Source organism: Gambusia affinis, linkage group LG22 (genome assembly GCF_019740435.1).
Source record: "Gambusia affinis linkage group LG22, SWU_Gaff_1.0, whole genome shotgun sequence".
In the NCBI taxonomy this organism is placed as follows: domain Eukaryota; kingdom Metazoa; phylum Chordata; class Actinopteri; order Cyprinodontiformes; family Poeciliidae; genus Gambusia; species Gambusia affinis.
The window spans coordinates 3,731,991-3,758,745 of NC_057889.1; the positions used below are offsets into that span (position 1 = coordinate 3,731,991).

The 26,755-nt window shown below is 45.2% G+C and overlaps 2 protein-coding genes and 1 long non-coding RNA gene across 4 annotated transcripts in view; 2 read left to right on the forward strand and 1 right to left on the reverse strand.

The window, feature by feature from the left end:
* LOC122825075 lies at positions 1 to 5,527 on the forward strand. The gene is made up of 4 exons (XR_006369577.1): positions 1 to 2,204; positions 2,363 to 2,433; positions 2,545 to 2,591; positions 2,855 to 5,527. It is a non-coding gene; the product is annotated as an uncharacterized LOC122825075 (long non-coding RNA).
* LOC122825069 (glutamate receptor ionotropic, NMDA 3B-like) lies at positions 3,898 to 24,110 on the reverse strand. 2 transcript variants are annotated; one of them, XM_044106139.1, is made up of 9 exons: positions 23,543 to 24,110; positions 14,406 to 15,031; positions 10,466 to 11,558; positions 8,646 to 8,791; positions 8,387 to 8,502; positions 6,505 to 6,656; positions 6,031 to 6,195; positions 5,885 to 5,952; positions 3,898 to 5,553 (listed from the first exon to the last, which is right to left on the reverse strand). In XM_044106139.1, exons 1-9 carry the CDS (start codon positions 24,038 to 24,040, stop codon positions 4,773 to 4,775), a joined length of 3,645 nt encoding a protein of 1,214 aa, XP_043962074.1. In that variant the 5' UTR covers positions 24,041 to 24,110; the 3' UTR covers positions 3,898 to 4,772. The 2 variants fall into 2 exon arrangements, with proteins under 2 accessions (XP_043962074.1, XP_043962073.1); XM_044106138.1 differs by having other exon boundaries at positions 5,885 to 6,195.
* The window catches only part of LOC122825071, a 25,736-nt gene continuing 18,025 nt past the window's right edge, over positions 19,045 to 26,755 (forward strand). The window contains exons 1-4 of the mRNA XM_044106142.1: positions 19,045 to 19,086; positions 20,031 to 20,070; positions 24,873 to 25,015; positions 26,413 to 26,528. The gene's annotated coding sequence lies outside the window, so the exon portion shown is untranslated. The remainder of the gene's footprint in view (positions 19,087 to 20,030; positions 20,071 to 24,872; positions 25,016 to 26,412; positions 26,529 to 26,755) is intronic.

Here is a 26,755-nt window from a genome sequence, read left to right on the forward strand (position 1 = left end):
ACACAGAAACATTTACCAGATACGCGCGCTCCGCTACCCATTTGTTGACACCAGGAGGATATAAAATAAATGTTCCGGTTCATCGTAAAGCTACATTTATGCAAATTATCTAATGCGCAGCGTTCAGTCTATCCGCTCACCTGTATAAATACACCTGCAGCTCTTCCCCGCTGTTCGCTCTGAACCGCCACCAGGCAGCAGAAAAGCTGCTGTCATTTTAGTCATACATGTTGCTGGAGAAGCGTGCGGTACCTACCGTGGCCACCAGGGGGCCCCAAGAGCAATTTATAAAATTTGTTTTTTTTATCAATAAAATTATGATTTCTACATCATTATCAAATATATATTATTGTTAAAACAAATCATTCATAGTGAAATTGTGTGCGTTTGATATTTTAAAGACAGAGAAATTGTTACTATAAGAAAAAAGAATCCTCCCCTACGTGGCCTTGGGGCCCTAAGCGGTTGCTTAATTTGCTTATACCTTGGTCCGGCCCTGAATGTAGGTATTATTAATTTAGTGCTATGATCCACAGCAAATGGAAAAACCGAAGCACAACTCTCAATCACTTCTTTCTCACTCTGTGTTTTGGTCAAGCTACTCAGGTCTACTACTAGTTCTTGACGTCGGGGTGAACACCCTCACTTTTCCTGACTCCCTTTCCAATAAAGGTCTGAGAGCAGCTAGTCCCTTTTTCTGCTTCACTCTGCTGACTGGAACCTTATCCAAACTCCAGCTGCCTCACTGCCAGCTGCTCCCAGGTCAGTAAAGCTCACCTGGACAGGATTTTTTCCCGCTATATTGCAATTTGTGTTTTCCAAGGTGAAACAGGGTAGAATGTAAAACTGTCCCTGATTTTTTTGTGTCTCTGGTATGTTAGGAAACATTTTCTCTCACATCTTGGTGAAAAACTCGATTGATCTTGTTGTGAGACCTGTCTGATCTGAGTTTTTTCCACTAGCACCTCTACAGCTCAGCTGAACTCCACGGTTCAGGTGGTTTTCCACCATAGTTGCGCATCAGCCATGGTGCGCAACTATGGGGTAGTGGCTGGGTCCAACATGTAGTGTGGCACCCAAAGTCTGGAAAATAGTGAGATGTGATATTAACTCAACACAAAAACAAAGGAATCTGTGATAAACTTTCTGCTCAGTATGTGGCTTTTGGTATAATGCAAAAGAAAAGACCCAGGAAAGTCCTCAGGCAGCGAGATACAGGAGAATATGAGCCACTTTAGTGATACAAGCAGTGAATTTAATTTCTGGTCAGTCGTTGCGTTTTCTGCTTCATTCTGCATGCTTGTGTAACATAGTTAAAATGGTTCAGATTAAATCCTGCTAAAATGCACCATCTGCTGGTGTAACGGAGTATTACATTCACCCTAGAAAGAGCAGGGTATTATGGGTAATCCTCAGAGCCACGAGGATCACTGTCGAGGTAACGTGTCTCTGCAATGTGATAAAGAAATATTATATATAAAATATGTTTATGTTTTTTTTTTTTTTGCATATTATTGAAATATGTTTTATGTAGGTCACACTGTTTTGCTCTTATATTGTTTTTGTTGCGTTTTAGAAATGTTTAGTTCGTGAGAAAGTGTGGCGGGAATTTCCCACATATTAACATTATGGCTGCTCCTTGCAGGAGCCTGTTTTATGCTAGAGACTGACTTACCTCGATGTCCATGTGTGAAATACAGGTATGTTTTACTAAATCTTGTAGCAGATGGTTAATATAAGGCTGAGTTTTATTTTAACAGTTTTATATGAAGATAGGTTCATTTGTGTTTTTGGTTTTTCAAGATACAAGTTTATATAAACTAAAATATAAAAATGGCATACAGTAAATAAAATGTCAGCATTTTATTTTATTTATCAGAGCATTTTAGTTAATTGCTTTACTTTCTTTAAAAAATGACACTCGCTGGTTGTTCCTTTAGTGTAAACTAAATCCACTATGCGATCACTGTAATTTTAAATGATTTTATTTTAATTACTGTATTATGGGTAAACCTCCGAGCCACGAGGATCACTGTTGAGGAGTGTGTTTTATGCTAGAGACTGACTTTACCTCGATGCCCATGTGTGAAATACAGATGGAGAATTAAAGGAAACAACTGATGCCAGCTTGAGCTCCTGTCATTCATTGTCACACTGAGAGAAGCCACCAGATCCACAGAGGTCACACTTGGAACCCAAGAGAAGTAGGTTCTGAAAAAGAAGCTGGTACCAAGAAGCCATTGATTGAGGGAAACCTGTATAAACGAGTAGAGTCAGCACTAGGAGAGATGGGCTATTATCTAATCTCTTACATCTCATTAATTTGTTTTGACCAATAATCAAGAAATCTTTCTACTTGCAGAGAAAGGTAAAAACTCACTGTTTGTGGCTCATGACACTGGGGACTACATGGACTTCATCACACCTGGCCAGGTGACAGACAGTCATGTAATCATTAACATCTGTGGTTTCTCGTGCTTTGATTTGGTCACATCAGCAGGACCCAGTCAAGACATTGTTGGCTTTGTACTGCTATTTTTTCAGCCCTATAACTTCTCCGCCTTCGTGGTGCTGCTGCCTGCCTCTCTCAGGTAAACTGCCCCTTCCATGGATCCCACCCAGGAAAACATGTTCAATATTGGTTGAACTAGTAGTTATGGCTAATGATTATTTGTGTATCATATGATTTGGAAGCATTTATTGGGTGAAGGTTGGATGATTGGTTGGATGGTGGGACGTGTTAAAAGTCCGTCTGTTTGTTTAGAAGTACATTACCCAGGATGCATCTGTTCATTTTGTGGTTCCGTTTCACATAGCTGAGAGGGTTGTTTTTCTGTGCTTCTGTGTGGCTCAGTGGCATGGAAGTGGCATCTGCGGACATCCACCATCAATCCTCTGGTCTCATGTATGAAACGTGTGCGTTTTCATGAGGTAAGTGTGCAGTTTCATGTCTTATATTTGTGTTTGTGTTGGTTGTTGGCCCGGGAGGTGAGGACGTCCTCGTGTTTCTCTGGCTGCCAACAATGCAGGTGTAACCCAGGATTTAAAAAACACAAGTAAAACACAATATATGTTGATTTAATGTCTTCTTCTACAATAAGAGTTAAAAAGTATCCATCGATCTTCTTCCGCTTATCCGGGGTCGGGTCATGGGGTAGCAGCTTCAGAAGGGAGGCCCAGACTTCCCTCTCCAGTCTCTTCTTCCAGCTCCTCCGGAGGAATCCCAAGGCGTTCCCAGGCCAGCAGAGAGACATTGTCCCTCCAGCGTGTCCTGGGTCTTCCCCGGGGTCTCCTCCCGGTGGGACATGCCCGGAACACCTCACCAGGGAGGCGTCCAGGAGGCATCCTGACCAGATGCCCGAGCCACCTCAACTGGCCCCTCTCGACGTGGAGGAGCAGCGGCTCTACTCTGAGTCCCTCCCAGATGACTGAGCTTCTCTCTCTAAGGGAGAGCCCAGACACTCTGCGGAGAAAACCCATTTCGGTGCGGTGGTCCCCAACCTTTTTATTACCACGGACCGGTCAAGACTTGGCAATTTTGCTGCGGCCCAGAGGGAGGAGGAGGGAGACCGTCAGATAATGCTTCTGCATTTTGCCGTTCCAACTAAAGCCCTTTTTATGCCCTGATTTTTACTTTACGATAATCTTACAATGTCTTGCAGTGTGAGGTGTGTTACTTGGTGGTGTTTTTGAATATGTCCAATCTGTGGCTCTTTGGTAGAGTAGTCTTCTTGCATTTGGAAGGTTGTAGGTTCGATTCCAGTTTCCTCCTGCCACATGTTGATGTTCCTCTGGGCAAAGCACTTAATCCCAAACTGCCTACCGTATCGGTGTATACATAGAACGGACATATTTAATTATTTCTTGCGTGGCCTAGTACCAATTGGTCCACGTGGACTGGTACCGTGGGCCCATGGTGGCACAACTGGCGTAAAGTTGTGCTGTAGCTTTAAAAAAAAATTCAGGTTTGAGTGTCTGAGTCCTTCCTGCTAAGTCAGAGTTAGCTTTCCGATAGCGTTGAATTCACTCCATGAGAGACTGGCATGTTCGACTAATGATTCCAAATTGGTGCCTCAGTTAAACTTAAAGAAATCATCTCATTAGTAATTTTGTTGACATTAAATTATTGATCCTAATTATTAATAATCACACAAGCCAAAAATTGGTGCGATGCCTGATTCCTAACAATAGTTTGTTCTGCAGGTTATTTGACCAATTGACTAGACTAGAAAACTTAATGTCTCAGTAAAACCTGCAACGTTTATGGTGGCAGTCTTCTCCTGATGTTTGGGAACATCTGCCAGGTAATCAGGATAAGTCAGCCAGGTAGGCAAATCAGTGGAAGATAAAAGCCACCAAAATCAAATGTAGATTTTATTGAAACTAAAAGATAGAACAATAAAAATCTGACCTGTAGTAACAAATGTTTGCATATTTAAACATTTATCAACCAAATCTAAAAAGAATTTCAATGCCGAGTTCTTCAGGGCCGATGCCTCGACTCTTCCAGTTCATTCTGCCTGAAATGGTTGGTTCTCATTTACACAAAGGTTCCTACAACAACAGCTTCACACCAGGTCTGAAAAAAGAAAAAATATTCATAAAATCCTAAATTCAACGCAATGGGTATGTCAACAGGTGGGGTGGACCACCAGAGGGCGCCACTGAGGAATGTCATGATGGAGGCTGCGTTCACGTTTGTTCTGGTTTTAAAAATAAAATCTGTTGTCTCTCAGTCCGAATGTCTGTCCACAGGAAGTCAAGCAAAGGCATCACCTCCGCTGATTGGACAGCCTGCTGCGGAGGGGCGGGACTTTGGATAGCACCCTGTGAGGGGGGGCTGTCATGGTCATCACACTCTTCCTGTTTGGAGATAGACTTGTTGCCATGGTGATGGCAGGTAAGGTGGGGGACGGGATCCCTGTAGAAGTCACCAAAACTGGAGGTGGGCTGGTGGTTGCCATAGAAACAGGCTTGGCTAGGGAGGTCTGGATGTCCGCCCGGCGAGCCAACGCAGCCCTCAGCTTCTCCCGCATCTGATCAATCTGCTGCTGCAGCGCCGCCAATTCTGCAGGAAGGGGCGTGGCCACCACCGGAAGGGGCGTAGCCGTATCGGGAACGGGCGGGGTTGCATCAGGAAGGGGTTGGGATATTATTGGAATGGGAGGAGTAACACCAGGAAGGGGCGGGGCATTGGTCCTCACAGAGGAAGAGGAGGGCAGTGAGAGCACCAGACTGGCCAATGAAGCTGCCGGTCCCCCATTCTCACATAGCCGGCTGCTTGGCCCCGCCCCTGGTTTCATGGGTCCCGCCCTGTCACCCTTAGCCCCGCCCCCCTTCGCCTCTGAGACCGCCAGGCGGGCCAGCAGGCGCCGTGTGTTCAGGGTCTCCAGACTGAAGTGAACTCGCTTGAAGTCTCGAGCATCTGCAGCAGCTGGAGTTTCCTTCCTGGACTCGTCGTCCCACCTGGCAGCGGCAGTGGGTACTGAGGGTCCCGGGGGTACCCAGGGACTCGCGGGGCCCTGCCCTGCCTGGGTCTTCTCCAGGTTACAGCTAAACAGAAACAGGCAGATTTTATTCTCTTCATTTACTGATCTATAACATTTTCTGCTCAGTTCAGATTAAAACTGACACAAAAACATGGAGATAAAGTAAAAAGAACAACAAAAAAATGAAACTAAATACAAACTAAAATATAAATATAAAGTTCAACCAAATAAGAAAGTCAAAAATATAAAGTCAGTTATTAGTATAAAAGGACAAAATATATTAATATAGGTTCCAAAGATATGTGTTTGTTAAGCAGGCTTAAAAGTATGCAGATAAATTTTAAAATTCTTAAAAATGTTTATGATTTTATTCTGGGTCCCATCAGAGCCAGAACCTTTTCTCCCTCTCGGCCCGCTGCCTCTTCACATCGTCGTACGTCAGATTCAACGCTCGGTGGATCTTCTGTGGGAAAGAAATCAGGAACTCAGTTCTCCGTTCAAGGAACATGAAGTTCTTCTCTGAGGTGACATCATGACTCACCTGGGACGTGTGCAGCCAGTACTTCAGGTTCTGCCGGCGCCGTATGTGCGGCAGGATGAGTTGGTAAAACCCGTGTTCACCTGCGAGGGTCAGCAGAGCTCCGCCCACTCCGACGCACAGCAACACGAAGAGTCCAGAGAAGTGACTGATGCCCATCTGCAGAGTCTGACACAGACAGCAGTTTCCCAGTCAGCCTGCAGGGGGCGGTGTCAAGTCGGTAACCCCTAACCCTCACCATGCAGTAGGACACTAAACGCACCATGCATGAGGGTCAACAAACGTGTTGATCCCTACACAGGTAAACAAAAATCTGTTTATTTGGATCCCCATTAGCTGTCTCCATGACAACAGCTACTCTTCCTTATAGATAAATAGATACTTTATTCATCCTCAGGGAAATTGTAGTTCAGTCTCCCACACAGCACCAATACATCAAATACTCAAACAATTAACCCTAACCCTGCTCAGACTGACCTCGGTCACGGCGAACACTCGGTTCCCACAGGGAACCACCTTGTACCACTTGTCGTGCAGCAGGTCCATGTAGCCGTCGGACTTGTACCTGCTGATGAACTCGGACAGGTTGGAGCTCAGCGGAGAGTTCTGGGGGAGTCCGATGCCATAACCTGTCGGAGACAGACGGAAACGTTTGTTTCCATGGTTATTTTGAGACTTTGAATGAACTGATTACAGAACATGAATTGAAGAAACAGATTCTTCAGTTCGTTTTCTTGGTTCATTTAAGGTTGAAAATGAATGTGAAGGTAAACTTGAAATTCAATCGATATCTACATCTTTTCCACCTGCCTCAATTATCTATTCATCACTACCAATTAAACTTCCCTCTGTTATTACAAATCCTATAGTGCTCTCTACACTTAAGATCTGGTCACAATTTAGGTCCCATTTTAAATTTATGTCTCCCTCTAATAAAATGCCGTTTCCAAATTAGACATTGTGTTTCTTCGTTGTTCCCAAATTTTCCAACTCTTCCTGTTGACCCACTATGGGTCGACCTACTAGTTTTGAAACCCAATCTGAAATCACCCTTTCTAATATATATGGAAAGCTTATGGGAATTGATCCCGACTCATCGGGTAAATCCAGAACTCTTTGGGAACGTGAATTGGGTGTTGAACTGTCTGATTCATGGTGGGATAAAGTTATTCTCAGTATACGCCAAAGCACTCCATGTGCCAGGTTACAGCTTGTACAGTTTAAAGTGATAAACAGAGTCCACTTCTCAAAATCCCGTCTTTCTAAAGTTTTTCCTTCGATTTTGGACCAGTGTGACCGGTGCCGGACCTCTCCCTGCAACTTAAGTCGTATGTTTTTCTTTTGCCCGAGTTTACAAAAATGTTGGGACTGTCTTTTCCACACTCTCAGGGGTTTTTGGAATCCAGAATTAATCTGTCGGCCTGCAGGGGGAGCTCTTGGCTTTCTGTTCTCTGCTTGCCAGACGCTGCATTTTACTCTGCTGGAAATCTCCTATACCTCCATCTACTTCTCAATGGCTTAATACTGTTAGATCAGGTTTAAGGATAGAAAAGATTCTATTAACAGTAAAAGGTAATTCAGCAAAATTTACTCAAAAGTGGGCACCTCTTATGACATTCATAAAATCTCTGCCTTTATAATATATAGATTGATGTGACTGACCCATCGTGTCGTGACTTAAATTTACAGAATAATTTAGTGAAATGTTGTTGCCTCTTAGCTTCTCAATGCCGTCCAAACCTCCCTCCAAGCCACCCCTATTTTTTATTTATTATTTATTTTAATTAATTTATTTATTTTTTGGTTGTTAATGTATTCTTTTTTTATGTAATTATACTTATTTGGTCTCGTTTTTGTTATGTCAATACAGGGAATTATGTTCGCTACGGGGAAAGGGAAGGGAAGAGGAAAAGAAGGGGGAAAGGAGAGAAGGAAGAAGGAAGGGAAAAAAAACTAAAAAAGAAAACAAAAAATTATGTAAGCTTTGTAAAACGTATGTAATATCAATATATGTATGATCTCCTGATGAACAAATAAAAGATGCGCAGCAAAAAAAAAAGAAAATGAATGTGAAGACAGCAACTTGGCAAAGATAAAATTCCATAACATAAATGAAAAAAAAAAAAACAACTTGTTGGACGTGAGTTCTGGACTGCGTGTGGACAGCTCCTGTCCTCCACTGTCCTGTGCCTCTGTTTCAAGACAACGTGTCCAAAACTCTGTCCATTAGCAGGAGAACCTGCCTGGACACTGAGGAGGACATTCAGTCAATTGACTGAGGCATTATGGACAAGAGACACACCTAGAAACCGGAGGATTGTCTCCCACAGAGACAGGACCAGGAAACTGAGACACTGACCTTCGATGGCAAAGGGTTTCCCAACTGTTGCCAGTTTACACTCGGCATCAATGGAAACTTCGTAGTCCAGCAGGGCCTTGTCCATGATGAAGGCATCGAGCTGAGGAGGATCTGTCCTTCAGGACAGATGGACACGGTTAGTCCAGGTTACCATGGAGACTGATCATTAGAAGTTTGTTTGAGCACCAGAAGCAGACAGAGGAGGTTCCAGATCTATCAGAACCAGAGTGGAACTTCCTGTTGGACTCTGCATTCTTACTTTAGGGTGGCGACTCCTTCAGGCGTTGTCGGTTCGTTGAAGCGCCGCATGTACTCGTGCATTTCTGGGAAGCTCTTCTTCATGTAATCTTCAGCGCTGCTCTCTCTCACCGTCCCAAAGCGGAAGCCCTGCGATGGATGGTGCAGCTGGACACACCAATGAAGAAGAAATCTGCTGTTTAAAGTCTGCTGACTTTGAATCAACGTTTGGGAATTTTGAGTTACACAACGTACCAGGGGGAGGAAAAACATTAAGAAACAACCAGAACCAGAGTACCTGGAGAGAACCCGTACATCCACAGGGAGAACATGCAGATGGACCGAAGCGCTGATTCTAACCCAAGACCTTCTTCCTGCTAGGCAACATGTGCTAGCTTCAAAACAGTTAGCTGGACTTTCTCTCGTTTCCTGAAGATATTTCACTTTTTGGATGAGAGGCTGAAATAACTTCTTCTCTTCCCTAGTCCAGTTGACCTCTTGAGATTGTGATGTCATGGATGACTGAGAATCTACAACCTCGCCCAGAAACTTATTCCTAAACCATCAGATCTAGAAACATCTAGTCTGATGTTTATAGATCTGTCATCCAGACAGATTTTATCTATTCCAGTTGATCCAAGTTATCAATAAAATTCAGTTAATGATTTAAATGAGCATAAAAGCTTTTTGTGAAAGTAAACCGAGCAGAGAACTGAGTCGTTGACCTGCAGCGTTCACTCCTAATGGACCAGAAGGGGGCGACAGCAGACAATCACTAGCTTTGTGTCATTGATTGCAGCAATCCTGCTGGTTAGATGTTCTCATGTCGCCCCCCTTCTAGGCCATTTAATTACAATACAGTTTCATTCATAACTTCCCTTAGACCAGTGTTTCTCAATTCCGGTCCTCAGGCCCCCCGCCCTGCATGTTGTAGGTGTTTCCCTTCTGCCACACACCTGGATTGAATCTATGGGTGATTATCAGGCTCCTGCAGCACTTGATGGTCATTTCAATCATTTGAATCAGCTGCTCTGGAGTAGAGGTACATCTAAAACATGCAGAGCAGGGCTGAGGACTGGAATTGAGAAGCTCTGCCTTAGATGAAGGAGCCTGATGTCTAACGGATCTTCCTCCCATTCTACTGCTAGAACCAGCAGCCTGGTACTGAAGGGTTCTGTGAGGAACATCAGGTCTCTAATGGAGCAGAAAGCTTTTAGCTGTCAACTGTGAAGTTCCCGATAGTAAAGAGTTACAGTAGTCAAGACCAGAAGTAACAAATGCATGGATCATCACTCCAGGACAGGATGTTTCTAATTTTGACATTATTCCTAAGGAATGCCGTGAGTCACTACTTCTCTAAGAGTCAGTGTGAAGCAGATTCTGTTTCTCTCTCAGGTCTGTTTCTACCAAAGTCTGATGAAGACGGAAATTCTCCAAACGTGGGAAGGTTTGAGGAGACAGAAAATGTTGAGCTGCAGAGCTTCAGCCTCTGTACATTAAAAGATAAAAGCTCATCTCACACAGATGGACGGTCCAATTAAAGCCCTTTGAGCTCCCAGCAGCGCCGGCTGCACAAACACCCAGCAGTGTGTTTCATGCTTCAGTCAGCTGCAGAATTAAAAAGTAATTAGAGCAGAGCAGGTGATCCACAGAGCAAACTGAATCTGCTGTTGTTCCACTGAACAGATAACAAGTCTGCAGATCTGATTGAAATGATCAGATCAGCCTCCTGATCAAACACTGAGTGGTAATCAGTCCAGTCCAGTCCTTCTGCTGGTTCTGATTCTTCCCTGCACCTTTCCTCTGGTCCAGACTCACTGCAGCATGAAGCTGCTCTCTCACCTTGGCATCGTGGATCCCAGAGACCTCCTCAAAGGTCTTCTCCCCCACCATGACGGCTGCCAGGTTGGCGGTGTAGCTGGATAGCACCAGTAGGCAGAAGATGGCCCACAGGTTCATCAGGAAGCGGCCGGTCCAGCACTTTGGCGTCTTGGACGACACCGTTCGCCCAAACAAGATGGCGTAGCACAGATTCAGAGCCGAGGAGTAGGAGAACACCCTGACCCTGTTGCGACCGTGAGGCGTCATCCCAAACGGACTCTTCCACTGTGTACAGGGTGAGGAAGAGCGCGCGGTGATGTGGAGTGCCAGGAAGATGCCCACCCACATGGACCAGTGCAGGGGCCACATGAAGGCTCCGATAGGGGCCGCCGTGTCCTTGCTCCGCACCAGGATGCCCAGGCTTGTGGAGAAGAAGGGCGAGGTGAAGTCGATGACACGGCTGCGGGCGGAGTTGATGCTGAAGGAGGTGACGGCCATGTCGGCCAGGCCGCTCAGCAGGTCGCCCACCAGCCCCGTCCAGCGGCCGCCTTCCACGCCTCCGTACTTTCCATCTCCGACGATGTAGAGGTCAAAGTGGAAGCCCAGGTCCTCAGCCAGTTTCTCCAGCAGGTCGATGCAGTAACCATAGCAACACTTCCTGTACTCCAGAGGCAGTGAGCTGCCGTTCCCGGCCGCCACCTCCCAGAAGTAGCGCTCCAGAGTCTCTGAGCTGTTGGTGCCGGCGTCCAGGCAGAACTGGCCGGCGGGGCAGCTGCTATCGTCGTCCACGTCCCGCGTGAACACAAAGGGATGCTCCACCAGGGTCACCACCGGACCCGGGTCCCCGCCACAGGCGTCCCCTGGCCTCCAGCGGCCCCCCACGTCCGCCTCGACCTCGGCCCGGCGCCGGGGTTTGGGCCCCCGCCACACCTCCTGGTCCTCCACCTGTAGCTGGCCATCCTCCCAGCTGCCCACTGTCACCCAGGCCGGCTGACCCAGCGCGTCACGCCGCAGGCTCCAGATGTGGAACCGCTGCGAGGTCAGAACCAGAGAGCGCTTCTGGTCAACGCCAACCAGACCCGTTAGTCCAGAGAAGGAGGTGTTGGCCAGGAACCTGCAGGAGGAGAAAAACAGCTGAGAAATCCTGCAAACTCAGACCAGCAGCCAGGAAAGACCCAGCCACCATCCCTTCCTTTTAAAAGCAGATTAAATCAGTTTGTTAGCATATCAGGGTATGTTATTAATAATATTATTAATGCTGCTGAACGCCTCGGGGTAACACACTCTGCAGAACACTCTGAACTCTACTTCCTGACATTTTGTTGGCATTAACAGAGTCATTAAGGATATGAGGCCCTCCAGAGTGAAGCATGTAAAAATACCTCTGGCTGGAGAAACAATAATCTCTTTACATTTTCATGAGCTTCAATTGTTTCACAGCAACGTCTGATAGAATTTTAAAAACAAACTGATTCTTCCTCCTGATCCAGTTTTCAACCACAGCATCAAGCTCCGATCATTATTCACATTAATCACTCCTCCTGACCAGCAGGGGGCAACAGTGATAAGGAAAAACTCTGCTTTAGCAGGAAGGAACCTCCAGCAGAACCAGAACCAGGCTCAGTACCAACAAAGCAAACAGGAAATAAACCAAGTCTTAACTTCTGTTTTCAAACTTTATATGAATTAAACATTTGAATCAGTCCACTGCTCTGTGCTAGAAAACCAAGTCAGATTTTATCAGCTGAATCAGATGTTTTCTTTAAAACTTCGTGCTGCAGCCAACCTTGCATCCCTATTTCAGTGGTTGCCATGGCAAATCGGAATCAGGCTCCATTGATGATGACTTTTCACTTCAGAATTAAACATCCCAACAAAAATATCATATATTAATAAGAACGGGCCAAAAGAGCAATGTTTTGCAAAATAACAATTTCAATTTCAAAGAGAATAGAAATAAAAGCAGCTTTGAGGCGCCTAATCTAAAAGATTTCACTTTTAAATTTATGTTGTTCATTCCAACGTTGAACACTTACAGAAAACGACACACAAAAAAGAAAGAAAAATAAACAAATCCATCAACAGCCAAAACATTTTCTGTTAGCTTCTAAAGCTAAAACTCCATTCTATGCTAAGCAAGCGTTAGCCTAACGGTAATCTGTGGAGCCCCAACGGAGCATCTCAGTGTCTGAAATCTTGATTTTCATTTGGTTAATGAAGCCTGACATTAAAGGAATCCACAACTAGTCATAAAGATACATTATTTGGGAAATATTTATTTTAGATGTAAAAAAACAACAATACAGTCATAATACTGCAGGTTATTTAGTATTTATAAATTTTAATAAAATATTGCCACAGAACATCGCCATGTTGTTCACGCTGCAAAGCATTCTGGGTAAAAGACGTGTAATGGTCCAACTGCCTGGCTCCTCCAGCTACAACAGTGATGAGTAACGTTATTAAAACTTTTTAATTTGAACCGAAGTGCATTGAAACCGATCAGAACTAGAAATAACAAGAGGTGAAGATGAGGAGCAAACAGGAAGAGGAAGAGTTGGCCGTAGGAGCTGCTGCTGCCTTCAGGTTCACAATGAAACAATGAATGAGACTCACCTGGTCGGACTGTGTGGTCCGAAGTACGATAGCTCTGTCCGGTTCGGCATCATCAGCTGTTCTGTAGAGTCTGGTGTGGTGATAACAGCCACACCGAACTTTACCACCGACACCCGACCTCCATGGGTCTGACCGTGGTGATGTCAGTACCCTGTTAGTATCTCAAAGGACGTCCAGCTCTGCCTTTCTCAGCGGCAGCACGACATTTATTTATAGCACGTTAAAGTAACGATCACCTGCAGGGCCGGCCTGAGGCAGAAGCAAACTAAGCAGCCGCTTAGGGCCCTAAAAAACATACAATTTCACTATGAATGATTTGTTTTAACAATAATATATATTTGATAATGCATGTAGAAATCATAATTTTATTGATAAAAAGAAAAAATTAATAAATTGCTCTTGGGGCCCCTGGTGGCCGCGGTAGGTACCGCACGCTTCTCCAGCAACATGAGCTGCTGTGCAGAGCATCTAAAGGTCCAAAGCTCCGGTCAGAAGTAATAGGAAAATTCCAACATATTTAGGCCAACATGTTCCACTAGTCCTGGATCCTTTTAAATGTAGCATCTAATGTTCTGATTCCAGCTTTTGAGATTATTACAAAACAGTAATAATAAAATAAGTAAACGTTCTCCAGATGCTCTGCGAGGTTCTGTGTCGACTCCAGAAGATCAAACCCTGTCAGCTGGAAGTGGCCCTGTTGTGATCTGTTTTTCTCTGTGTGTTTACTTTGAGTTGTTCTGGGTTTCCGAGTCTCCGTGTTGTTCTGTCTCCCCTTGATTGTTTCCCAGGTGTGTCTCGTTTCTGTGATTACCCTCCGTGTATTTAACCCCACCTGTGTCCTTTGTTTCTCGTCCGGTCCTCGTCTAAACTGCGTTTACGTCTGTGTCACGTCTGTGGAGCTGGTCTCTTCGTCCTTCGTATCACCAGTTTCTACAGGTGTTGAGCCTTTGCTTCTGCTCAGCCCTGCTGCCTGGTAGTTTGGACTGTTTTGGATCTTTGGATATTTCTCACCATTAAATCGTCATTTCATTTATACCTTGGTTCTGCTGCGTCCTGCCTGCCTCACCACCACATCACCAATTCATGACAGGCACTTTCTATAAACGATTCAAATTTTTCTGAGTAAAAATCCTTGTTTTCATTTTATGGGATGAAGAAAAAGTTTTTTTGGTGAAAATTGATTTTTTAATTTTTTTAAGGAAAACAAATACAAAAATTAATTGATAGATGAACAAAAAAAAAAGTTTGGATGATGAGTTCACAGAGAAATTGGATTTATTAGGAAACCCAGCCGGGTCCAACTGGTCTAACCGTGACCTCTGACCCTTGACAGACGGTGTCTCACCTGGACAGGTACCACCCTGCTGTTGGTGCCTCTGGTGTGTCGTGGCAGCTCACCGTGTTCTGGACCAGAGCCAGGTCTGGTCTTACCACGGTCGCCGCGGCGACAGCTCTGGTGATCAGCTGCAGGGCGTCTCTGATGTAGAAGTCGAGCGGCTTCCTGTCCACCTCTCCGTAGGCCAGCAGGCCGAGCGGCAGGCCGAAGGTGTGGAGCACGTCGGGACTGAGTGGCTGGCCCAGAACCCAGTGGACCAGGGGTAGGGTCAGCCCGAGGTCCTGGGCGCTGCGCAGCACCGCCGCCGTGCACTCGGGGTCTGCTCCAAACAGCAGCACCGCCGCAGGCGGAGGCTGGTTCCGTCTGAAATGTCGGGACAGGAAGTCGTGGATCTGAGTGTCGTCATGGGCCGACTGGGTCAGGTTCAGCAGCGCCTGCAGGTGCCAGGTGACTGATCCGTCCCAAGGACCAGAGGTCTGCGAGTCCAGGAACCGCAGGAGGCCACCCGCCTCCTCCCAGCCTCGGCACAGAACCACAGTCCCTTCCCTCCAACCGGACCGCCGCAGAACCGCCAGCAACAGATCAGACAGCACAGATTCTGGAAACCCTGTCACCATCTGCAGGTGGAACCGGTTCTGTGGAGACCAGACGCATCAGGAGAACCAAGTTAGAACTTGACGGGCCTCATTGGATCTGGAAATAGGTCAGTAAAACGTTTATATCCACAAAACTGTTTCTGATGTTCTGTTCAGATCTGGACCAATCCTGGACACTGAGACCCAAACTGGGCAGATTAATCTGAGAACACAGTGAAACCAAAACCATTCAAAGTTCCACCAGCTAATAAAGATGGCAGCACCTGGTGATGTCATTGAGTCACCTGCTTCCTGCTGACTCCACCCCTAAGCTGCAGGTGATTGTTCTTCAACAACCAGAACCAGCGGTCCTAACAAGTCCACTGGTTCTACATCACGCACCAACCAAGTGAGTTTGCAGATTTCTGCAGGCAGGAGCTCTGGAGATGGAGGAACCTCAGCACAGGTCTAGGATCTGACCTTTCCTGACCCCAAACATTGTGAAGTGGAAAATGAGGCTGTTGAAGTCCTGACCAGCAGCCAGGGATCGGACTGGTATGATGCAGTCAGCTCTGACACCGAAAGACTGGACCAAGTAATGTTCTGGTGAAACTTCAGCAGAACTTGGAGGAAACCTCCAGGTGACCCAGACTGTCGGACTCAGTGAAGAGTGAAGAGTCTGGAGGCGAGGCGTCGTTGGTAGAGGTCAGGGGCCTCATTTATAGAGCGCATGTACACACAGAAAATGTGCGGTGTCATATTTTATGCACAAATTAGGAAGTACAAAAATGAAAGTTATAAATATACGCAAACTTTCTACCTGATGTGAAAGAGTTTTTCTGTTGACAGTAGCAAACTACAAAGGTAAAAGTATCCATCCTTTATCTTTTGTTCTTACACCAGAATTGTTTTCCATTCAGATTAGACCATCGGCCTGTCAGAGCTCGGCATTATGGGATACTTTTGGTTCTGCAATGTTCCAAGAACAGCCAACACGTGGTTTATGATCCTAACAGAGCCATGATCTCCACTCCAGAAAGTTCCTGATGTCTGATCCGGAGCGCCAGAACCCACCATACTCACTCCATTTCTCTTCACCAGAACCAAACCCAGAAGAACACAAAACTTCGGCTTAGAATGAATGAAGGCTTGTACGGGACAATGTTTGGTTTGGTTCTGTTTCATGGATCCAGGCAAATAATGGTAGTAGGTTCTGATCACAGGAACCTTTAAAGGCTCGTGGTTCTGACAGAACCTAACAGAACCTGGGTTCAACAACTGCACATTCCAACCCAAGCCCGACCTGAACTCCAACAGGACCGGATCTGACCCATCATGTGACATAGGAAACATCACACATCTGCCTGTCTCTGTTGCCATGGCGACGTAGGACAGATCTACCATCACTGTGACAACGTTCTGACAGATGGATGTCAAACTGTACCTCCTACTCCTCTTCCTCTTTCTCAGATTTTTTCCTTTGACCTGAATAAACTCAGAGTTCAGAGAAGCTGATCAGACCGTCTTTGTGATGTCACTTCCTGTCTGTGTCTGTAGGACTTGATTTGACTAAAACCCAAACCGATTGGTGCGTAATGGAAACTGGACACATTCACAGCCGGGATTCCATCCCTAGTCTGACTAATACCAGAACTGTTCTGAGTCTGGCCCACATTCAACCCAAACACTTCAGAACCATGAAAACACCAAACCCGTCTGGAAATCCTCCAGGAAAACAGCCTACAGACGTTGGACCCACAGATGTTACTTTCAGTATACTTCTGAGTGTCCTTTCTAAAATGAAAAGTAAGCTTTTAGTTTTAGTTCAAGTGAATACAGAATACATGGAAACACATTTTAAATACACTTCAAATGATACTTTTATCAACTCAAAGTTAAATTTTAATCCCAAGAAAGTACAGCATACTGCTAGTAAATGTACCCTTGGGGAAATGCACTACAGTGCACTGACGTATACTTTAGGGAATGCTTTCTTTTTGAGAGACTCCAGGAACAGTTTCGTCTTGTTGCGTCAGAGACGATTCCTCAGACAACCGGAGAGAACCGCTTGTTTTTCCTGCTGCAGCTCCATGATGATGACAGTTAAAGTGTTAAAGCAACAGTAACTATGGTAACAGCAGTTTTCATGGACCAGGTGAGTTCAGGTGAAATCAGGAGCAAATGGATCTGAAGATGAAATTCGCTTTGTTATTCAGACTTTCTGTAGGAATCAGATTCTGCTGCTTCGCTTCAGCGAAACTCTGAAGCTTTCACACGTTTCATCTGCTGCTGACGTCTGAGAGCCTGCAGGCAGCACAGCGCACGCGGTGGGCGCACGCTCACCGCGCGACGCCATCACGCGCCACTCACGCCACGCTCACCGCGCACGCTCACTCTGTGTGAACTATAATCTCCAAATGACGCAGAATGGGACTGAATTTATTACAAACTGTATCATCACAGCCCTCTGAGTGAATGAGGGTGTGTATGTGTGTGTGTGTGTGTGTGTGTGTGTGTGTTTACTAATCTGTCTCCAGCTGGTCTGGGATCAGTCTGATCAGCTGTATTTTCAGCTGAGGTCTCGGCTCTTATGAACTTGTTAAGATTGCTAACAAGATTTGGACCCGGTTCCGTCTGGGTCAGAGTTCTGGTTTCCTTCCAAAGGTCCAAAGCGGCTCAAATAAAGTCTGAGGAGAAACTTCTGATTCAGTGGGGTTCAGCTCGGTTCTGCTCACTGAAACCACAGAACCAAGCCAACTGGAGGTTCTGGTACCGTCGGGTCCAGATGGCTCAGCTGGAGGTTCTGAGGCTCAGAAAGAGAGCAGAGAGCCAATTGGAGCCTGTTTCAATAAAATGGGTCGGAACCGCCACCACTGGTCTTCTGGATAGTTTGGTACCAGAGTTTTGGTTCTGACCCGCTGAGCTCCACTCTGACAGAGGCCAAACCAGAGAACACAGTCTCATCCCACCAGTACAGACTGAAGGATTGAACTGGACCCTCTCAGGTGAGGTCAGAACTTTTCTTTATTTATTGGCTCAATCTGAACTATTATTATTATTATTATTATTATTGCTGTTGTTGTTATTATTAATGTGTGTCATCTTCCGGACCCGGCTCTGACCCGGTTCTGGTTCTGCTGTGCGCTGATGGAGGAACATCTGAGGAATCCTGCGGGGATTTAATGAGATTGTTCCGGAATGGAAATGAAAATCCCTGCAGAGTTAATCCCATCACCACGCTCAGGCTTTTATTCTGAAAAACCATAGGAAGTGATTCTCCTCCATCATTTAACTGGTTCCACGTGAAAAAGTATTCACACCCTAAGCCCTGTCTCTATCATCCTGTAGATGACCTTTGACCCTCTCTGAACTGGGAGAACAACCTACTTAAGGTCAGGCTGCAACATCTCAGTAGGATTTAAATCAAGACTTTGACTAGGCCACTCCTAAAACTGGTTTTTCATTTTCCCAGCCAGTCAGAGGAGGATCTGCTGCTGGGTTTCCATCTCCTCCAAAACCCAGCCGAGCTCCGGGTCCATAACTGATGGTTCTGCTAACTGACGGGTTCTGAGGCAGTCAGTTACTGTTCCAGTAGGACAGGGTTCTGCCTGTACTGGTTCCAGTCCAACATAAAGAACTGGAATTTGTTTGTTTCAATAGGAATCCTCTCATGGAAGAGGTCAGAGGTCACAAGGCTCCATCCTAGGACACCTCTGATTCAATATCTACATGCAGATGCCGGCCCAAGGCATAAGCAAGCTAAGCGGCCACTTAGGGCGGCTGGGCCCCTTTTTTTAACAATAATATATTTGATAATGTATGTAGAAATCTTTGTTATATTAGAGAAAAAGGAAAACATTAAAATAAATTGCTCTTAGAGCTCCCTGGTGGCCGCAGTTGGTACTGCACGGCACAGTAATATGATCTGCTGAGCTCAGGTGGAAGAAAAGTTATCGAAACAATGTCAGAAAAAAACTTCAGGAAGAGAGAAAAGAATAAAAAGAAGTCTAAATAAAGGATTGTTTCAATACACAGGTGAAACTTCCTGAAGGGCTGGGTCCCACCAACAGACTGGACCTACAGACAACCAGTTCCACCCTGGTTTTAAAGTGTTGGTAATGTTTATTACTAATAGAAACGTAGCTTGGTAGCGACATGAACGGTCCAGTTCAACAGCCAAACATTTAAGCTACAATGTTCTTTAACGAGTTTTAACTTTAAATGAGTCGATTCTCCAGGTTGGTCCGAAATGTTTCTGAAATGTTTCTGAGGTTGTTTTGGCTTCACAACAGCGTGTTTGATAAGGTTTGAGAACAATAATTAAAACTTCTCGATGTTTGACTTTGCAAAATGTTTTCACATCAGGCTAACCCTAAATCAATACTATAAGCTGTTAGCTGCTGATCATTTATTATTTACATATAATGTGGAAATAATGTTTGATCACTGATCTGCTAACGATGCTTCCTAATGGACCGGTGCGGTCCACATTCTCAGATGAGAAAGACTCACCCAGTATAGATGACATTTTAACTATTGTAATTACACCTAAGATAAATTAATTTATTCAAAGAATCTCATGAATAAGTGTGTAGAGCGGCACCGATTGGAGTTTTCTGGTCGATTCCTGGTTACCGATTTTTAAAAATCCTGACCTGCTGATTTGGATTTTGACCGACACCAATTTCTTTGTCTGAAATGTTGCTAAATGTAGCAAGAAAGTCAGCGAGTTGGCAACAGTGGAGTGAATGTTGTTAACCTGGTGGTCAAACAGCAGCGGACTGAGGAAGATCAGACCAGGGGAAAAGATCGGCCGATCCCCGATCCCCCAAAGTTAAGAAGATGGCTGCTGACACACGTGTCCTATATGATCCGTGCATAAAGTGCCAATATCATAACAAGTGAAGCAGGTGTAACAGAGTTACAAATGTCAATTTTTAAATTATTTCTAATTCATTTTATATTGAGAAGTTGTGAATGTGATCTTTTTCAGTTATTTTTGTTTGTTGTTTTTGCCTTTCTGAGCTCTGCCTCGTTTGTGTCTCCTGGGCTTCCGTAGTTCATCCCAGCCCTCCTAGATCCTCCGCTTGCTGCTGTGGGTAAGTCAGAGGAAAGTTTGTTTTTCTGTGTGGATGTTGTTCATGTTGAGGTCAAATCAAAATCAAATCAAACTTTATTCGTATAGCACATTTCAGCAGCAAGGCATTTCAAAGTGCTTTACATCAAATCAAACACAAAATACAATGCAACATAGAATCAACAATAAAAACACAACATCAATAAATTTGCAATTGATTACGTTTCGAATACAACTCTAAACAAGTGGGTTTTTAGTTGAGATTTAAAGGAAGTCAGTGTTTCAGCTGTTTTACAGTTTTCTGGAAGTTTGTTCCAGATTTTTGGTGCATAGATGCTAAATGCTGCTTCTCCTCGTTTGGTTCTGGTTCTGGGGATGCAGAGCAGAACCAGAACCAGAACCTAAGAGGTTCTGGAAGGTTGATAAAACAACAGCAGATCTTTAATGTATTGTGGTGCTAAACCATTCAGTGATTTATAAACTAACAACAGTATTTTAAAGTCTATTCTTTGAGCTACAGGGAGCCAGTGGAGGGACTTTAAAACTGGTGTTATGTGCTCTATCTTCCTGGTTTTAGTGAGAACTCCAGCAGCAGCATTCTGGATCAGCTGCAGCTGTTTGATTGATTTGTTGGACAGACCTGTGAAGACGCCGTTACAATAATCAATACGACTGAAGATAAACGCATGGATGAGTTTCTCTAGATCTGGCTGAGACATTAGTCCTTTAATCCTGGAAATGTTCTTCAGGTGATAGAAGGTCGTCTTTGTAACTGTCTTTATGTGGCTCTGAAGGTTCAGGTCAGAGTCCATCACTACTCCCAGGTTTCTGGCCTGATCGCTGATTTTTAGTTGTAATAACTGAAGCTGTGCACTGACTCTAGATCTATAACTCTAGATCTATGACTCTAGATCTATAACTCTAGATCTATAACTCTAGATCTATAACTATAGATCGTTCCTCTTTAGGTCCAAAAATAATAACTTCAGTTTTGTTTTTGTTCAGCTGGAGGAAGTTTTGGCACATCCACACATTTATCTGTTCTAAGCATCTGTTCAGTGATTGGATGGGTTCTGAGTCTCCTGGTGACATCGTAATGTAAATCTGTGTGTCATCTGCATAGTTATGGTAGCTGATATTATTTCCTGTTATAACCTGAGCTAGTGGAAGCATATAGATATTGAATAAGAGGGTCCTAGGATTGAACCTTGGGGTACCCCACATGTGACCTTTGACCTCTTTGATGAGAAGTTTCCAATTGAAACAAAGAAATCCCTGTTCTTTATGTACGATTCAAACCAGTTAAGCACTGGACCGGAGAGTCCGACCCAACTCTCCAGTCCATTCAGTAATATGTCATGGTCAACAGTGTCAAAAGCTGCACTGAGGTCCAACAGAACCAGCACTGTGGTTCTCCCACAGTCCGTATTTATATGGATGTCATTGAACACTTTTACGAGGGCAGTTTCTGTGCTGTGGTGAGACCGGAAACCAGATTGGAAGGAGTCAAAGCAGTTGGTTATCGTTAGGAAGCTATTTAACTGTTTACATACAACTTTTTCAATAACTTTGGTGATGAATGGGAGGTCAGAGGTCAGAGGTCGGCCTGTAATTCTGCAGTAGTGATTTGTCTAGATTGTTCTTTTTTATCAGTGGTTTGATTACTGCCGTTTTCAAAGCCTGGGGGAAAACACCTGATGAGAGCAATGAGTTACTGTTTGGATCAGATCAATAGCAACAACAGGCAGACCTTTCTTAAAGAAATGTGAGGGTAGAACATCCAGACAGCAGGAACTGGAGCTGAGTTGACTTATAATTTCCTCTAGGGTTTTATAATTAAGTAGTTGAAATTGGGTCATTTTTCCTGTATTTGTTTTGTTTGGGTTCAGTGTTGGTTCTGACTTTATAGAGGATGTGCAGATTAATCCTCTGATTTTTTGAATTTTCTCTGAAAAGAAACTGGAAAACTGGTTGCAGGCGGCAATAGACTGAAATTCAGGTGGTAACGTGATAGGAGGGTTTGTGAGTCTGTCAACTGTTGCAAATAAAGCTGGAGCATTGTTAATGTTTTTGTTTATGACATCTGCAAAGAAAGCCTGTCTTGCATGTTTGAGTGTTAAATGATAGTAATGTAGTTTTTCTTTATAGATGTCATAATGAATGTGAAGTTGAGTTTTACTTCGTTCTGCCCTACGGCAGAGTTGTCTTGCAGATCGAACTGTTTGTGCATTTCTCCATGGAGATTTCTTCTTACCAGACACAACCTTCATTTTAATTGGGGCAATGGAATCAATGAAATCTGAAACTTTAGACTGAAAATCATTTACCAACTTATCTACGTCATTACAGCTTAAGGGTGAGGAAGAAGAGTAGATTTGATGAAATGTTTCTGCTGTGTTTTCAGTGAAGAACGTTTTGTGATGGTTGCTGTTTGTCCAAGTGGATTAAAGGATAAACAACTTTCAAAGATAACAGGAAGTGATGCGACAGGGCGACATCAGTTACAGAGACATTGGAAATATTCACACCCTGACTGATAACCAGGTCCAGTGTGTGTCCTTGAGTGTGTTGCTTGTTTGACATGTTGTGTTCGACCAAAAGTCTCTAAGATATTAGAGCTTTTTAGCCCCTCTGTCTTGGGGTTTGTCAACATGAACGTTAAAATCACCAACAATTATTAAACAATCATAATTAATACATACGAGAGATAGAAGTTCATTCAACTCAGTAAAGAAATTTTCCACATATGTTGGAGTTTTGTAGAAAGTTAGTGTTAAAGTCCGTTTGAGGTCTCTACCATATGTTGTTTATTACTGTTGTTACTGTGTTATTTTGCAATTTGGACCGCCATTGTGGGTTTTCAGAAACAGTTTTTTAAAATAATTTCCTGATTTTTATTTTTCTGCGAACGAACGGTGCTAGTCCAGCGCAGCTCGGTTGAACATTTAGGGCTGGAGTGAAGGAAGAGGGAGGTGAAGAGGAGGTCGATTTGTTTTTACTCTTCTCCTCCAGAGTAAAAGATCTGATGGAAACCTTCCTGAATGACCTCTAGACGTTCACTGATACACGGCTGTGTGAATCACCGGATCATCTGTTGGTTGCAGTCAGGAAATATTGTCAGGACTATAGGGGCCCCAAAACCAGACTCTGTTGTGGGCCCCATGGAGGCTTGGGCCGGCCCTGCTCCCCCATAAGATTGGCTACCATGACAACACGGATGATACACAACTCTACCTTATGATGACACCAGGTGACCTTTGAACCCATCGGCACAGATCAATGTGTTCAAACTCTTTAAGGCTGAGAATAAAACTTCAAAGTTCGGTTCGGTTCAGAATCTTTAATCAACAGACAGAGAGCACGTGCGTGCGCGCTGCAACCCGCGTCCCTCAGACGGAACCAGGTCAAGGTCACAGCGGAAGAGCCGAACCTTGACCGGAGGAGGGACGGAACAAGTGAGCGTGCACGCGCCCAGGTAAACATGCGCTTCTTACCTGCGTGCGCAGCGGCTCCGCGTGCTCGATGAGGCTGACGACGGGCACGCGCAGCGCGGCGGCAAGCAGATCCACTTGCAGCAGCTCCTCGCGGCTCTGCGGGAAGGCGAGCGCGGCGGAAACTCCGCGCTCCAGCACGCGCTGGCACGCGCACCGGATGAGGGACTCCGGGTCCGCGGCGGCCAGCTGCCGGGACACCAGCTCCACGCTCAGGTTGTAGGGCAGGAAGTTCACCCGCTCGGGGTCCGGATCCTGGTCCCGGTTCCGGTCCCGGCTCAGAGCGGCCGCCGTGCGGCTCAGCGCCGCCTGGACCTGGAGACGAGCCTCCCGTTGCGCCGGCAGGAGCGCACCGACGCGCACTGCGTGTCCGATCTGCGCCAGGAGGTGGCAGGGCTGCGGGTGGAGGTGGCACCCCGGACCCAGGAAAAGCTGCACGACCAGGAAGGTTCGGAGAGTTCGGAAAGTCCGGAACCAGGACAACGAAGAGGTGAGAGACATCCTGCCGCGCCGTCAGCATCGCTCTGCCGCTCCCGCCGCTCCAGCGGAAAACAGAAACAGATTGAGGAGGGGGCGGGGGGGGAGTACCGGGGGATCCTGAAACTAGGAGAGAGAGGAAGAGGAGGAGGAGGAAGAGGAGGAGGACGAGGAAGAAGAAGAGGAGGAAGATGAGAAGGAGGAAGAGGAGGAGGAGGAGGAAGAAGAGGAGGAGAAAGAGGAGGAAGAGGAGAAGGAGGAGGAAGAAGAAGAGGAGGAGAAGGAGGAGGAAGAGGAGAAGGAGGAAGATGAGAAGGAGGAAGAGGAAGAGGATGAAGATGAGGAGGAAGGGTAAGCTGCTCTCTGAGATCAAAGCTCTCCTCTAGGACAGACTAACTGATCACCTAGTTACCTGGTTACAGGTTCTGACCCGGTTCTGGTTCCACCTCAGTTTGGAGAATATGTTACAGAACCGCCATTAGGACAGAAACCCAACTGGACCCGAACCGCCTGCCTACCTGGAGTCAGAAACACTGGATCCTCCTGTTCTCCTGATCAATGATTACTGATCATTGATCAGTTCCTGATCAGCCTCTGGTCTCCGATGGGTCATGTGACCAGCTGCTGTGATCTGAATGTTAAACTGCAAAACATTTAAATCAGCAGTGCAGCTCCAACTTGCAGCGGGAAGCCGTGTGCTCCTGACTGAAGCAGCGATCCTCCTGTGAGCGTTCACAGGAAGTGAGCCGATCTCTGCTTCCTGTCTCACCGATGCTGCAGCTCCGACATGAAAGGAATCATTTTAATCCTGTTTTTAATATTTGTATTGTGTCGCCGTTCTCCTGTTTATTTATAGATCACATCTGGACGGATTGAACATCTGGCAGCCAACAGAAAGATCCAGAACGACGGGATCCGATTTCTGAGGAGGAAACGGCGGCAGATGAACTGATTCACTTAGACGAACCGATTCACTTAGACAAAGTGATTCACTTTCAGGTGCTCGTGATAAAATTAGAATATCATAAAAAGTTGATTTAAATGTTTCACAAAGTAAAACATTTATATTATGTTCATTCACTACATACAGACTGAATTATTTTAAATGTTTTTGTCTTTTACTGTTTGATTATTACTGACAACAAATAAAAACTACAAATTACATATCTCAGAAAATTAGAATATTGTGGACAGATTTAGAATTGAAGACCTCTGATGCTCCACACTAATCAGATTATTAATTTAGTGCAAACAGTTTTAAATTGTCTCTAAGTTCAGATCTGCAGGTCACATGACTGCTGACCTGACGGCTGTCCAGAAGACGACCTTTGCTAAAGAAGCTGTTCAAAGTTCAGAGACCTTCATTGAGGTGAAGGGAAAGAAACCGTTTAAAATATCAGGGAGATTCAGAGAGAAGCCTGCAGCTGGAGTCAGGAGCCACACACACACACACACACACACACACACACACACACACACACACACACACACACACACACACACACACACACACACACACACACACACACACACACACACACACAGGTAGCAGCTGTCGCATTCCTCAGGTCAGATCTGAACCAGAAACAAACGTCTCACCTGGATTGAACACAAACTGCTGCTCTGTTCTCTGGATTCTCTGAATTCTTCATTTTCTCTCAGAGTCTGGAGGAAGAGCAGAGCGGCAGAATCCGTGTTGCTCGAGGTCTAGTCAAAGTTTCCACAGTCAGTGATGGTTTGATGCCATGTCATCTGGTGCTGTTGGTCCACTGTGTTTTCTGAGGTCAAAGGTCAATGCACCTACCAGTACTTCGTGCTGCTGACCAACTTTATGGAAATTAAATTTTTCAGCAGGACTTGGCTCCAGAACACAGAGTCCAGAACCCGGTTTAAGATCCGTGGTGCAAACTGGTGACCACCAGACCGACGACTCATTAGAGCTGAAGGCCACAAGCTGGCGCCGTTGATTTACTGAAGATCATTTTTACATGATGTAATTTTATGAGCAGCTGTAGATGAACTGGGTCCCTTTATTAGTTAGCAGAACTGCTGAGGTCAGTCAGTCACCTGAGGCAGGTGTGTTGGACAAGGTCAGGTCCAGAAGTTGGACATAAAGCATCCCAAAATAACCCCGTTCAGGTGGTCGACCTGCTAGAAGGTGAAGCTCCGCCCCTTTAACATGTGCGCCATGCAGAAAGGCGGAATAATCCCATCGGAGGTCACTGACCCCAACTCGCCTCTAGAACAGGGGTGTCAAGCTCCAGTTCTCAAGGGCCGCTGTCCTGCAGTTTTTAGATGTGCCACAGGTACAAAACACTGGAATGAAATGGCTTAATTACCTCCTCCTTCTGTAGACCAGTTCTCCAGAGCCTTGCTAATGACCTAATTCTATTCAGGTGTGGTGCAGCGGAGGCACATCTAAAAGTTGCAGGACAGCGGCCCTTGAGGACTGCAGTTTGACACCCTGATCTAGAATCACTGCTGACCTTCATCGCCTTCATCATCATCAGTGGTGAGTCTGTTGCTTCTCGTTTTACTAAAACTTGCTAAATGCTAAATCAATATCTGATTTGATATTAATCCTAAACAGGGAATTAGAAATTATTCAGATAAATTAATATTAAATATTAATTAAAGAAGCCGAGTTATTAGAGGTCAAACTGTCTAGATCAAGACACATAGAAGCTGTTTAGAGAAAATGGACGGAGCTTTGGCGCAGGCACGGAACACCACACGTCA

Coding starts and splice junctions, on each gene's coding strand:
- LOC122825069 (XM_044106138.1), bottom strand. CDS start 24,040: ATGTCTCTCACCTCTTCGTTGTCCTGGTTCCGGACTTTCCGAACTCTC. Junction 8,792..10,465: donor CTGGGATCCACGATGCCAAG/GTGAGAGAGCAG, acceptor TGGTGTGTCCAG/CTGCACCATCCATCGCAGGG. Junction 5,554..5,884: donor CGGGCCGAGAGGGAGAAAAG/GTTCTGGCTCTG, acceptor GTTTCTGTTTAG/CTGTAACCTGGAGAAGACCC.